Raw genomic sequence first — 15395 nt, 5'->3', positions numbered from 1 at the left:
TGCTTCCCAGCATTTGTCACTACCAGCTTGCTCGTATCCACAGACCACATCTTATCTATCTTCCTTTCCAAGTTATGAGTTAAATCCTTCTTACTAAAATCTATAATATTGCCTTAATATACCTTTTTTGGAGAAAAACTTGTAGCCTTCCTAGAAAGAGTAACCTGTGCGTGCTTTAAACATTTTCAGTGTAACAAAGTACTCTGCAGAGCACTTCCTTCTAATCCGGTACAACCTACCTCTGGGCACTGCTTCATAGAACTACTTCCTTTCTGACAACTTTCTTCACCTTCGAATTAATCCCAGCTCTTGTCAGCACAAACCGTTAAACCACATTACTGCTTTACATCTCTAGTGCCTTCACTGTGCTAAAGCAATTCCTTTAATACCTATTGTAATGTGTATCCAATGTACATGCTGTGATACTTTCATTGCCTATGCATACAAAATACTTTCAAAATGTGTATTCTTACAAATTGTATATCTGTTATTTATGCTGTGTGACATCATGGTTTGTAGTTTGCTTCATCTGTTAATTGCGTTCGTAGTGTTAGCTGCTGTAGGTGGCACAGACTGAATTAGTGCTTTCTATACAAGATGAACATTGCAGCTGCACATGAGTTCTAAAGCATTTTCATACTGCCGTTTGAATAAGTACTAACCATATGTATTGAGCACCTGATTTGTCTCCCCTCTCCCCCAAACTGAAAAAGTACTGCCTGCTTATTAAATGCAGGTAAAGTGCTAAGAGTACAGGTGTGGTGAAATGCAGTGTGCTGCACTACATGATAAAGGTGTTGTCAGCTCAGGAACAAACTTTTGTCAGATTATTTAAGCTGCAATCATATTTTCCCATTTATTCTAAGTAAAAACCTTTGAGCTTGACTTCTTACACTTTGCACAGTCATATTTACTGGCTGAACTGATTTATGACAAAAGAACTATGTTCTCTCATATAATTAATGTTAATAGTGTATTGCCTTTAGTTGCTGTAGAAGATAGAAGCATATGTATTCATGTCGGAAACTTTTTTTTTTTTTGCAGCTGAAGATATTACCAAATGCTTTGAAGTTCAGAGGCATTTTGAGCCCAAAGGACCATTGGTAAGTACACATGGCCTTATTGTTTATTTTACTCATTTGTGGTAACCATGTGATTTCACTATGCTAAACAAAAGTCTCTGTTTTCGGGGAAATAAAAGTACTTGGTCTTCTGCTTGTTCGTGGTGTTTGATGTTGTTGTGTCTTTTGGCTTTTCCCAGTTAGGGGTTGCCACAGCGGAACTCCGGTCCGCTAATGATCGGCAGTAGATTTTTACGTGCTGAGTTGCCAGCTCTGACGCACAACCTTCAACGAAGGTACGCCCATTCACGCTGGTCTCCACACAGAAGACGCTTTGGCTGAGAATCGATCAGGACAACGTTTTACTGTGCGGCGACAACGCTACCGCAGCACCACCACCGTTCGTGGTGTTTGATAAAGATGTGAATAAAAATGGTCAAAAAGGCTCTCTTTGCCACAGAATGGACTAAAGGCACACAGGCGCTGAATTATGTTATAGTATTTAATATAATTTTGTAGTGTAATACAACAGGAAAGGAAACCAGTTAAAAATGTATACATATTCCATATTAACAGATATTAGGCTTTGGCATGCTGGTTGTTATTGCAAATTTTGATCCAAACCATTATTTGTGAGATTACCCTGTACCTAAAAAGATTTGCAGTTTGGACTTGAGCCCGAGCACTTAAAGTATTCCCTGAACACTAAATTGTCACTTTTTTATTGTGTGAGTTGTCAGCGAGAGGGAGTAAATTCCAAAGGTAAGAGTCTAGCATAGAGAAAGTTAGTGTTCTCATTTTCAGGGAGTCAGTTGAGGCACTAAAGTAAGGCATCTTTTGATTATGATATATGTAAACACGAGTTTAACTACATTTCTAAATGATTATTTATACTACGGCAGTAGCCACACATCAGTAAGGCTATGTAGTAAGTTTAAAAGTAGATATCGCACTGTTTGAGTGTTTGGGAGACAACTGTTTCTCTTGGAGGCAGTAATTGTCTTGGAGTGGAAAGTGTAATGAATTTGCAAGCAATAATTTGAAGGTTATTGGTTTTATGTCTAATGGCATGAATAAGTAAGGCGTAATCTGATTTAGCAAGATGGCACTAGCTGTTACAGTGCATGAGGAACACTTTCAGTTGTCACTTAATTGGCAAAGTATTTGTGTGCCTTGATATCTATAGATGTTCATAATATTGATCACTACTACGGTAGCTTTAGCTGCATTAGGATATAACAGCTAAACAGCTTTTAAAGGTTCAAGGTACCTTCCACATGTCCAATCCATTAGTCATCTCAAGCTGAGCTGACTAAAAAGAGGTTTGGATGGCAAGGCCTTGCTTTCCTACTGTTCAAAAGAGTGCTTCTGTAGCCTTTCATTGATCGATGGTCAGCTTCTGCTGTTACTTTGCTGGACAGACAAGTTCCCTTTTGGGGAAAACCTCCCAAAAATGTTCATTGTTTCAATGTTCTTTCCTGCTTAGGAAAGTTCTTTAATCTAGGAGTTTGTGTGTTAATGAACTGCCATGAGACTTAACTGTATTTTGTTCTTGGAGGGCTGGCAAAGCATTTCAAACCCAATTTATTAACTGAAAAATGTTTTTCAACTACTTTAAACAACTTTTAAAAGGATAGAAAGTGTGCTCCTATTTAAAAAGTGAGTTTTGCTGTGTTTTGTGTGAATAAAGTGACTTTTAAATTTAAAATTTTGCCAGCTTATGCTGTTTGTTTTCAGTTTTGGCTTGACCATAGAACAAACTACTGCTCCCCCATGGATAGTTCTTCTAGCCACAAAAAGAAAAAGTTAAGCAAGCAGCCTTTGTCACCCCAGCAAGCTAGCTATTTGCCTTGGCCGCAGATGCGTGACTGGTTTCTCAGACCACTCAGCTTTTACTCCAAATCCCTCTGATGTAGCACCTACAGCTGCAATGGACTGGGGTTAGCCACATACTCTATGGCTCTTGAGGTCCCATCAGTGGATAAGGGAGAGACACTCTTTTCTGTCCATTTAGAGAGAACAAGGAAGGCTTTCCCTGTTTGGTAAAAATATTGTGCCTGACCATGGTGAAGCTGCTGTTGCCATAAATAAAAAAATATTGTTGGCTGGATTTTTCCTGTCAAAAAGAAACAGAAATCTAGGTATGTATCTACTACTCAAATTTCCTTAGACAGGAGTAGTTTACTAAGTCTAGTTTGGGATTTAATTTAGACAATTGATCCTTCTTATAATGTGGTCTCTGGGTAAGAAAGAGGGCTGCCTCTTTTCCTGAAGAGATTCACAATATGAAGATGAGGGGGTCAGATGCAGGGTTTCCTTCTCATATTTCTGATTCAGACTCTGAAGAGAGCTCAGTTTCTGATTCTCCTTGTGGGGTTTTCTCTTTCTCTGGGACCATTTCCACAATGTGCCTGCATTTTCCTTGGGAGAACACTGAGGTTTCTCAACCCTCAGAAAATACTATGAGCTGTTAACAGAATATATTTCGAGAATCTTTACCCATTCCTTCATTTCTGTCAGCTTTGAAGGATGTGTGCCACTGCTTGTAATTTTCCAGATAATCAGTCTGTAGCCCTAAACTGGCATAAAGAGTACATAAAGTTGCGCAATCTTTAAGTTTTATATACTCATCCCAAACCTGACCCAGTCAATCCTACTGCTGCTAAATATTTGGTTAATTCCAAGTCTACTCTTTCTAATGAGGGTGGAAAGATTATTGATAATTATGGGGAAAAAGTGTATGCATCTGTAAATCTGATTTTCAGAATGTTGTATTGTCAGGCTCCTATATTAAAGATTATTTTGTATAGTAGTAAAAATATAGATCATTTTGTCTGCAGTTTCTTCTTGTGAGGAAAATCTGCTTTAAATTAGTTTTTTCCATTGAACAAGTGACTATATATTGCAGGAGTCCGAATGGACAGATGAAAAGTCAGCAAGCAAAGGAGAGTAGTAGTGCTGAAATCAAATTCATCCTCAAGTCTTGGTGAATACCTTCACGAGGTGGACCTTGTTTTCACAAAATCTCACCAAGGCGACACTGATATATAGACTGTATTTATATAGCATATATCATGGACAGAAGTAGGTCAAAAACTAAAAAAGATAGCTGGGTGCAAAAGACCCAGGATAAAAAAGTGCCCAGTCCTGGTAGGCACACTGGTGCCAGGACTGGAAAAGATGCCAGTGTAGAATCCTCAAAATATGGAAACATTACTACAATGGGACCAGCCCAGGCCCAGGGGGAGGATGGCCCACTGTTGTAGAAGGAAGTAGCAGTCCACAAAAATCGCAAACTGTTAAGCCAAAGAAGAGCAATAAAGACGATAAAGTGGACTATTGAGGATAAGAAAGAAATTATGTATTGTTACTATTATGCTAAAAGCCCAGAATTTCCAGACACAAGATGTACAAAATGATTGAGTGAAATTAGAGGAAAGAAAAATACTTCTGCAAAAAAAACTGTTAGAAGCTTCAAATGAAAATTTATGTTCATTATTACAACAGAGTTGTGAAAAACAGTATATAGATCAAGAAACCTTGATCTGTTTGGAAAAAGAAGCATCTGAGGAAGTGTGAAAATATAAACAACAAAATGTAGAGATATTTGAAAAGTATAAAAAAAGGAATATGGACATGGGAAAGAACGAGGTTTGATACGGTGCAATATTTATGCAAAGGAGAAAGCCAAATTAATCAATGTAAGGAAGGTAGCCCCCAACGATATTTGAAGAGAAATACAGGCAAAGGCATCCAGATATGGAAAATTTCACAATAAAAAAATATCACAGAGATGAAAAGTAGAAAATAAGATCAGTAAAGTAGAAGTTAAAAAAAATAGAAGTTGAAGTTATGGAGTGTCTGAGAAGTGAAGGATTTGGTGTAGAAGGTCTAACACAGGTTACATCACAAGCAGGGTAGAGTGAGTCCCCAAAGCAGGGAGAAACACGAAGATCAGGAAACATCTGAAGAAATATGGACATGGGAAAGAGAGATTTAATATGGTGTAATATTTATGCAAAGGACAAAGCAAAACTAACCAATACAAAAAGAGCAGCACCAAAGATATTTGAAGAGAAGTACAGGCAAAGGAATCTGGACAGAAAAGTTTACAATACAAAAAATGTGACGGAGGAAAAGCAGAAAGAGATTAGTAATAGAGAAGTTAAAAGTAGTAGAAACTGAGGTTATGGAGTACCTGAGGAGTGAAGGATTCAGTGTGTAGAAAATATAATTTAGAAAGCACCGCAACAGGATAGAGTAATGGAGATCTAAATTAAGTTAAGGGGAAACCAGTGGAACAGGAAGCAATTGGTCATGTGCCATATGAAGATAATTTGGAGCCTTCCATAGGAAACCAGTATAAACATTCACTTGAAGCTAGACAGCAGGGGAAGGAACAGGAAACTAAACTCTGATGCAGTCAATGTTGAGGAGCGATAGGCCAATGACTTCCCATATGACACAGCAACAGATGAGACAGCATGAAACTGAGCAGAATGTGCCAAAGGAAAATGCTATAGAACCTTCTATAGAATGCCCACAGGAATTGGAAAGCAAGGGATGTGCCCTCAGTTTGGAAGAAAATGCTTGATTTAATAGACATAGATATATCAAGATCAATGAAAGAAGTAGACTTCAGAAGGTTAATAAAACCCAAAATGTCAGAAGTCTGATAAAACAAATGAACACAGTAATTGAGTGTTTGTAGAGATCCATGCGATATAACAGAAGTAAACAGGATTATATTACTATGCCGCTAAATTAATAACTGGTAAGGTTTTACCACAAGAACACAGGGTAGTGAGGGAAAGGAAGGGGAGAAATCGAATACTATCATGGAAATAGCTGCTTTATAGTTTTCTCTATTTGATAAGACAAGTGTCACTGTTAGACTATAGAAGAGGGAACAGATCAACAAAAATACTAAGAAAGACAGATGTGATATAAGCAATGCACAGTATTAGAACAGACTGGGATCTATCATATACTATTGCAAATAAACTAAAAATTTCAGCGCAGGCGGAAAAACTTGGATACAAAAATAAATGAAAAGTACAAAATAAACAATTTATTGATGGCCCAAAATGTTTTATAGAGAATTGGGAAATAAGGTAAAAGGAATTGAACGACAGCCAAAAAAAGAAGAAATTGATAGATTTTAGACAAGTATCTGTGAAGATCCTGTGGAACATAACAAAGATGCTAAATGGATAGAGGAAGTTAAAGAAAGAATAAGAGGTTTAACGGTACATGATATGAAACTGTGAAACTGGATGAAGTAACAACCAGAGAGATTGAAACAAAGTTAAGAAAAGCCTCTAATTGGAAAACCCCAGGCCCATATGCAGTACCTAACTTTTGGCTGAAAGTATTAACATCTTTGCATGAAGATTTAGCCATGAGTAAGAACTATTTATATGTGTACCACAAACAGGTATCAACCTGGTTAACAACAGGAAAAACAATGTTCCTACTTAAGAGTGAACCTGCAAGCTACCCTAAAAATTATAGACCAATAACTTGCCTTCTGACGTCTAAACTATACACCAGAATTGATGCCGACAGAGTTTATAGTCATTTAGAAAAAAATTTAATTATGGCAGTAGAACAGAAGTGCAATAAAAGGAAGTCCTATGGAACAAAGGATAATTTGTTAGTCATAGTGGAGAACTGCAAAAGGGGCAATATTCTAAGCATGGCATGGATTGACTATAAGAAAGCATTTGATAGTATCCCACATTCATGGATAAAAAAGGGGTCTATATCACAATGTCAAAAACGCATTACTTCAAATGAGTCTTCATCGAACCCATAAAAATGAAAACTGAAAACGGCAAAACTACATATGAGCGATTTCTTTCCCTGGGAGAGAAATCGCTTATCCAAAAAAAAAAATAATCACTAGACACAAAATGTGGGGGCCTTTACCCCCCACATCCCCCAATGTGGGGGGCTGTGCCCCCCACACGCCTCCTAACTAAATAAATATACCAACTTTGAGATTGTACTACAGTTTACAAAACAGCAAACTACCTAAGGCAGGCAAGAGATTTCTTTCCCAGGGAAAGAAATCACTTATATGCCTCTTCGCTGTTTTCAGTTTTCTTTATTTTAAGTTCAGCAAAGACGCATTCGAAATTATGCATCTTCGATCTCATAGAAACCCATAAATAAGTGCTTAAAAATGTATAAGATGCACCCTACACTGATAGACTACATTACAGTGACCACGAAACAGTGGCAGACCACTTTGCAATTAAGCCATGATAAAGGACAACTCATTATCCCGTAGATAAAAATTCAAAGAGGGATATTCCAGGGTGAGTGTTACTGCTGCTGTTTTGCCTTTCCCTTAACCCATTAAGCTGTGTACTTAACAGCTTATGCCATGGCTATAATCTGGCTACTAGAAAACAGTGTAAAGACTTCTCATCTTCTCTTTGTCGATTATTTAAAACTGTATAGCTCATCAGATGAGGAACTGAAAGCACAACTGCAGGTTGTCAAAACTTTTTCAGATAATATAAGAATGTCCTTTGGTCTTGATAAATGTGTAAAAGCAACCTTTAAAGCAGGAAAATTGCAAGACCAGGAAAACATCAGTTTGGGACAACAATGCAATATAAAAAAAACTTGAGCAAGAGGGAATGTATAAATATTTGGGAATTGATGAAGGATCAACAAAACTTAGGAAGTAATACTTCAGAAGACTTAAATTAATCCCGAAAACAGCACTGACATCTAGGAACAAAATCCAAGCTGTAAACCAATTTGCTCTTCCTGTCCTAACTGACAGTTTTGGAGTGATTGACTGGCCCCAAAACATGTTGGATAGATCAGATAGGAAAACAAGAAGGATGCTTCATGCTCACCAAATGATTTATAAAAATCAGTGCATACCAAGATTATATACTCCCAGTTCCGAAGGAGGGATGTGCCTCCTTAAAATTGATTATCTGTATAGATCTGCAATCATGGGACTCCACACATCTACTGACCTAACAAGTCCCAAATGTAGTGAAAGTTTTGAAACATGAGGAGAATAAATCTAAGGTGACTTATGTGCTTAATCTAGCAGAAGCATATTGGCGTTAAGCAGGAATGGAAATCAAACCAGAAGTAGATAAAAATCAGGCAGCAACTGAATGCACCAAAAAAACAAAAGAGAATATAAGGTGAAGGATCAGATGAGAAGGCAAGAAATGTGGAAAATGCATAAATATAGTTGCAAGTATTGTCCACACAGTACAGAGTTGCTATTCCATGCAAGAACCAGACACCAGGCAGAGTAAGGTAATTAGTGCTTTTGTTCCCTTTATTCACAATCAAGAAAAATGGAACTTCTTGATTGTGAATAAAGGGAACGAAAGCGCTAATTACCTTACTCTTCCTGGTGTCTGGTTCTTGCATGGAATAGCAACTCTGTACTGTGTGGACAATTGTTTGTGATTTACAGATCTACTTGACTTTGGATATAGTTGCAAGTATAGAAAACTTTTGGAAGAACCTCATTGATCAGGAATGAATGCAGGAATGGTTAAGGAGAGGCAAATTCAAACCAAGAGATGAAAGGTTAATATTGGCGGCCCAAGATAGTGGGCTTGCGTACACATTGGTTTACAAAGCCCGTTGAATATGTGGGAGAAACAGACAAATGTAGGTTTTGTAAATCCGAACTGGAAACAGTCGGTCACCTCATTGCTGGTTGCGACATACTAATGGCAGAAGGACTGTATACTGAAAGGCATAATAATGTGGCAAGAATGTTGCAGTGGGGGTTGTGCAAACATAATGGTATTGAAGTGGCTGAAAAACACTGGAAATATGAGCCACAAAACATGGTCTACTTCACATGGGATCATCCATTACCAACGGTTCAAAAGATAGATGCTAGAAAACCAGATGTAGTGGTCCAGGAAAAAAAGACAAAAGTAGCATTGATCATTAAAATCGTCACATCCAGTGACTAGAGTGCAGTGAGAGACAAAGTCATAAATTCAGGATTTGCAGACAGGAACGAGAGTAATATGGAAGAAAGATACCCAGACAGTTCCATTAGTAGGAGCAACAGGTCATATAAAGAAGTCTACAGTTAAATTTAGATATGTTATCAATCCACGGTGGTGGTGCTGCGGTAGCGTTGTCGCCTCACAGTAAGACGCTGTCCAGTTCGATTCTCAGCTAGAGCATCTTCTACGTGGAGACGTGCGTGAATGGGTGTACCTTCGTTGAAGGTTGTGTGTCAGGGCTGGTAACTCGGCACGTAAAAATCAACTACCAATCATTAGCGGACTGGAGTTCTGCTGTGGCGACCCCTAACCGGGAAAAGCCGAAAGACACAAACAAACAAAACCAATACATGTAATCTGTATGAATTGCAGGACGAGTCATTACTGGGCACATTGCAGGTGCTGTGAAGAGCACTACTGGCTGATATCAGAGTGAAACAATACTAATTTCATGAACTTTAATCATACTTTGACTTAGGAATGAGGTTCATTCCTGTCATGGTATTAGAAACCCAAAAGACTTAAGAGAAATTAAAAATGGAGTGTATATGGTGCGGTTGATATTCCTTCCAGGGCAATGGCTGCTGGTACTGCTCTGAGGAAGTTAGATGCATTCTCAAAACCCCCAGGTGATGTGGAAAACGAGATTTCATATTCTCCTTTGGACAAAGATTTTGTTTTTCGTTCCTCTGCTACAGAGATTATCAAAACTTATGATGGAGTAAGATGAGACAGGGAATCTCTCTGCCTTCCTTGTCCAAATTTATACTGGATTCTGTGACCCGTCATCCAGTTTTAACAAAAGCAAAATAAACTAATGTCACCTAAATGCAGGTAAACAAATGTTTAAGAAGAAATGGGGGGGGGGGGTTAAAGAGAATTCACCCCCCCCCCACAAGGACAATCCAATAAGTCTGACTGTTTGAGACCTTGTCTCTTACTCCCAATATGGCAATCCTTTTTCCCTTCCAGAATCTAAATGTCGACTTTTTTCTCTTGCAACAGATAGTTTTAGACCAATTTGTCCTGAAAAGATCAGTCATTCAAGGTTACAGATGGCAGTGGGAAGAAATCCCATATTTACTTGCGGTAATTCTTCACCCACTAGACCAAACTCTATTTCCCCCTGTCTCAGAGTGATAAGAATGTGTTCCTCCCTCCCAGGTTGAAAAAGTTTTAATTCAAGGACATTTTCAGTCCAAGAAACAAAATGCTTGGACCAGTCCTGGATCTTTTTTTTTCTAAAACTGTCTGTGATAGTGCCCTAGTTCAAAATGCTCTCTCCTTGCATCCTGTTGCATCTTCTTCCTCATTTAAGTTTCCTGGTAACAGTAGATTTAAAAGATGCTTATCAGATCATTATCCATCCAAACTGCAGGTGTGTTTAAGGTTTGTATGTCTGAATCTCAATATCAGTTCTTTGCCAACATCCTTTCCCTTTTCAAATCCCAGTGCTGAAACCACTTGGTGGAGAAGGCAAGTTTCCCTAAATCTAGGTGTCCCCTTCTCTCTCCCTCCCTGCTCCAAAGCAGTCAGGCACCACAGATGCCTCAGACTTTGCTTGGGGAGCAGCTTCAGGAGGGATAAAAGTGCAGGGGGTGTGGGACACTGAGGACAGATGCAAGCACATAAATATAACCGAGATGTTTGCTCTGATCAAGGCAGTGAATTCTCTGAATCATCTTTGGTTTTGTAGACCTCTTCAAGTTGTTACAAGACAGTACTACAGTCATGTGGTACATCAGTAAACAAGCGGGAACCAGATCATGCCCCCTTTGCAGACTAGCTGTTTTTAGCTTCAGATATAGCTTTACAGCACAACCTCACTCTACAGGCATTCTACATTCCTTCAGAGTAAATTGTATGGCAGACAAGCTGAGAAGGACAAGAGCCCTCTCTACCATGGCCTAGATTTCATCTGTGGCATTTTGGAAGGAATTTGATTCTAGGAGGAGTCTGGAAACTACAGCTTGGTCCTCTTACGTACTTTGACAAAGCATTATAAGCTTGTTTACTTCTGTCAGTCTTCATCACGGTTTGCTAGGAGCATTTTCCGGGGGTTCCTGAACTCTTCCCCTTCCTCCTCCAAATGTGGTAATATACCCATGTAGCTAAGGCTACTGCAGCAGTGATCAGATATGATGAGCATAGTACAGTTGTGTAAATAAATTTAACATAACAGTAGAAGTTTGCGTGATCACTGCTTTAGTAAGTTGCTCCCTCCTTCCATATCCCTTGGTTTGGTGTGTTTATGCCAGGGTGTGGACACATTTCTTGTTCCTAGTATTGCCCATTCAGGGCTCAGCCTCTGTCTCTATTGGTAAGAAAGCTGTAAAGGGCTTTGCACTTAAACCTATCCTTCTAGTTAGTTCAGATTGAGCTGATTAATGTATTAGGATGCATGAAAGGTACCCTGATGATTTGGAAGCTGCCTAGCTGTGATATCCTATGCAGGGTATAACCTGTATAGCTAAGGCCGCTGCAGCAGTGATCAAACATCTGTTATGTAAGTTTATCTACACAGCTGTAGTTTCTCATCTTAATTAAATGTCAGTCGAATGCAGCAAGACATTCTGATACTTGTATAAGGGTATACTGAAGTCTAGAACCTTTTTGAAGTGTGTATATGTAGCACATCTTGGTCTAATTACTGTACATGTGTATGTGAAGGAAAGAAAGAGATTGGTTCTTAGGGGATTTGTTTCATAGATTAGTACTAGGCTAACTGCCCTTGTGGGTCCTTTTAAGTTTTTCCAGTTGCCCCATGTGAGAATCAAACCCTGCACCTTGTGTTTGAAAGGTTGAACACCTTAACCATTATGCCAGCCTCTCTCTAGACAGACAGAATCAGCAGTAATGAATACTGCTGATTATGTTATGACGCAGTAGTTAGCACTCCTGCCTGATAGCTCATAGTTGTTTAGTTTGGTTCCTTACTGGGTATCTTCTGAGCAGAGCCTGCCTGTCCTTCCTGTGTTCATGCCATCAGGTGAACTGGAGAAACTCTGCTCTGTGAAGATTTGGCAACCTATCCAGGAGTAGTTCACTGCATTATAACCATGTTTGCCAGGCTATACCCAGATCCTTTGTAATTCTGTATAGGAGAAAGCTGCTATTGGTGAACAAGTGTTATTTTAATGTTTGGCAATACCTCACCAAAAATTACCCTTGTGCATAAACTTAAAACAGTGGTCTTTATATTAGTTGGTATTCCTGGTTGAATTATGACTAGTTGATGAGCATTTTCAAGGACGTTAACAAGCATCTTATTAACGACCTTTGACTTGACAGGGCTGATATTACAGATATTTGATGTTCATTTCTGATGTTTAGAGATGTAGTAGCTATTGACTTTAGCCCCACTTCCTTTCTTATGCTTAGGATCCCAAGCAGTGCACTTCAGGCAAATTTGAGAACATGACAGGTGGTTCTTTGATTAACAGATTAGATAGATAAGCTATCCTGGAACTTCTTAATGATATGATGGGCAAAGCATAGCTTAAACCAGTGGTCTCCAACCTTTTTTGCACCAAGGACCAGTATCAATGTAAGACCATTTTTCCATGGACCAGTCATCTCGTGGTGCGCATAATAAAGTAGATATTTATTTATTTGACATTTGTTTAACGAGGAGGCCAGACCCGAGGAGAAAAGCTTCAAAGTACAATAAAAAGACATTTGGCAATAATTACCAAAAAAAGTGTATTCTGCTTAACATTGATTTACTGTGGTTGAGAGGTAAAGAAACCTAATGGCAAACTTACTGATTTTATGTTTATAACAGCAATATTTAAAATCTGTCCCTATTATTTGGCTCTGTCCAGCATACCTCTCAACTGTACAGATTTTCACAGAATGTCCAGATTTTTGCCTCATATTTTGTACTTTTTCTTATAAAATTGTTTTCTGGCAAATTACTGGCAGATCATTGAGGCTGAAGTCAGAAATTGACAGTTGAGTTTCATACTTCATACCTTTCAAAAACCTGTATTTCTATCAACTTTCGAAGTTTATAAGAGCAGTACTTAAAAGGGTCCAGATTTTGGACCTTTGTCCCCCCCATTATTTTTGGCTTTGTCCATATTTCTTGATCTAAGTAAGAGGCTGGGAGGTATTCATACCTCTCAACTGTACAGATTTTCCCAGAATGTCCAGATTTTTCCCCTCTGAGTTTTGGTCTGATCCTCATAACTTTTGTGATTTTTTGGCAAATCACTGTTATGATCTGAGGACTGAAGTCATTAAATAATGATATACATTTGTATTTCAGACTTCATATCCTTCAGAAAAATGCATAAGACGAAAAATCCTGTTGTTCTAGCAACTTTCTATGGTTATAAGAGCAATATTTAAAATCTGTCCCTGCATTCTGTTAGGCTTTCTCCAGGTTTTTTGCACTAAGAGGTTGAGATGTAGTGTGTCTGTGTGTGTGTGGGGTAGAAAGAGAGAGTAAAGAGTGAGAGTGATCACTGGAGGCAGCAGCAGTGAGGTTTGTGTACCTTTCGTCCATACCACACGCACAGTCTCTTGCATTCATGCACGCATTCACTCATATACATTGCTGTCACTCTTTTTACAATATCTCACACAGTCACTTCCTATACCTGCATTCACTCGCACATCACTCTTACTCTCTCCCGATCAAACACAAACTGTCACATCCTCGTTCATACCTCCATTCATTCACACATCGCTCTCTCTCCTGATCTCATCCACGCACACAGTCACTTCCTCATTCATACCTCCATTCATTCACACATCGCTCTCACTCTTACAATCTCACACACACACACACACACACACATGCACGTATTCACTCACACATGCAGACAGACACAAACACACTCATACAGGCATTCACGTACCTGACAGCTTGGTACCAAGTGCTCCACGGCCCAGTATCTGTCTGCGGCCCAGTGGTTGGGGACCGCTGGCTTAAACAAATGTGAGGTAGTTTCTCTGTTAACACATCTTATAATTATTGCAAGAGTTAACTTTACCAAACATGACAACTCTGGAAAGCATGCAGGCAGTGTGCACAACTCTGAAGAAAGTGTTAAAGTTGTTTACTTGTCATTGAAAATCATGAATGACAGTATTTGCAGAAAACTAGCTGAAGTTTTGCAGTTGTCAATATCCCTGAACAGCATAAGTTGCTTTTATATAGATATCTTATCACCTGCCTTGCATAGCAGTTGTGTTTAAGATGCTTCTAGAAATGCAGTCAGCCCAAAAATCAGGGGATGAAAGGAGAACATTAGTCCTGCTCCTGTTTTAAGCACAAATCCCTGCTACAGAACCTCTCCTCTTATACTAGTAAGTCTGTCTGTAGTCTACAATTAGCCATTTTATTGTCATCATTTGAGTGCTAAGTGACCACAGTATCAGTATATGGTAGGTATATGCTCTTCTACACTACTACCAGAGCTTATTCATAAAATGCTTAACAGTAAGGAGGAGTGGACTGAACAGGGCAGGATGAGGGAAAATAATACTCACAGCATGCTGCTGTTTGCATCCCAAGAGTGCATCGTAGAGCCTTAAGAATGAACATCCAACCAGAGGACATTACAAACAGTTGCTCTTAAGTAGAGGACCTCTCATTACTTCATGATTTGGAGAAGAAGTCTGGAGAGACTGTTTGCCTACTGGGAGACCACTAATACAGTATGTAAATGGATCATTACATCTTATGTACTCTTCTCCTCCTTTCTTACCCAGCTGTTTTATTCTAATGTTCCTAGAAGCTGACCCTGACACAATAGCCTTTTCAGAGCCAATTTTATCTAAATGCAGTAGCAGAGGCATTGTATGTGAGATTGGTGAGGGGCAAAATAAATTTTCAATTAAATACATCGAAAGCCACATAGAATGCAGAAGTTATCTACATCTCAGAAACAGAAGACTCGGACCTGCACATAGGTGAAGGAAGAAGACTGTCCTGTCTTTTAACTTCATTCACTTATTAAACTGGGCCATCCTGCAGCAACTGCATCTCTTTCCAGCCTCCAGTTGTCTCCTTTTCCACACATTCTTCTCCGCTTACCCAGAATTATATTCCATGATACTTCATCATGCGACTGTGCCCCTCTCTTTTTGTGGCAACAGCTCCTCAAAAATCAGACTTCAAGTAGCCTGTCAGTGTGCCGTTTGTTTGTCCTTGTATCATCCTTTGTTTTAAATTCTAAATTTCCAGCATTCCTTCTCAGAGTTGTGTGGCTATAGATCATGTTCATTGTCTTCTCAGACTATGCAGGTTTAACATCACTAGATCTGTCCTTTTATCTCGTATCATCTAGGCTACACTGTCTTCTAGCCATTT

At 38.9% G+C, this 15395-nt stretch overlaps 1 protein-coding gene across 1 annotated transcript in view; it reads left to right on the top strand.

Annotated features, from left to right (window-relative positions):
* LOC122796445 (beta-galactosidase-like) overlaps window positions 1–15395 on the top strand; it is a 948601-nt gene that overhangs the window by 370584 nt on the left and 562622 nt on the right. The window contains exon 7 of the mRNA XM_044064920.1: window positions 1045–1103. Within this exon, the coding sequence (XP_043920855.1) occupies window positions 1045–1103 (59 nt within the window). The remainder of the gene's footprint in view (window positions 1–1044; window positions 1104–15395) is intronic.

This window comes from Protopterus annectens, chromosome 3.part0, assembly GCF_019279795.1.
Source record: "Protopterus annectens isolate FY-2018-M chromosome 3.part0, PAN1.0, whole genome shotgun sequence".
In the NCBI taxonomy this organism is placed as follows: Eukaryota; Metazoa; Chordata; order Ceratodontiformes; family Protopteridae; genus Protopterus; species Protopterus annectens.
The sequence above is the reverse complement of the archived record's forward strand: the minus strand, read 5'-3'. Positions and strand labels throughout refer to the sequence as shown.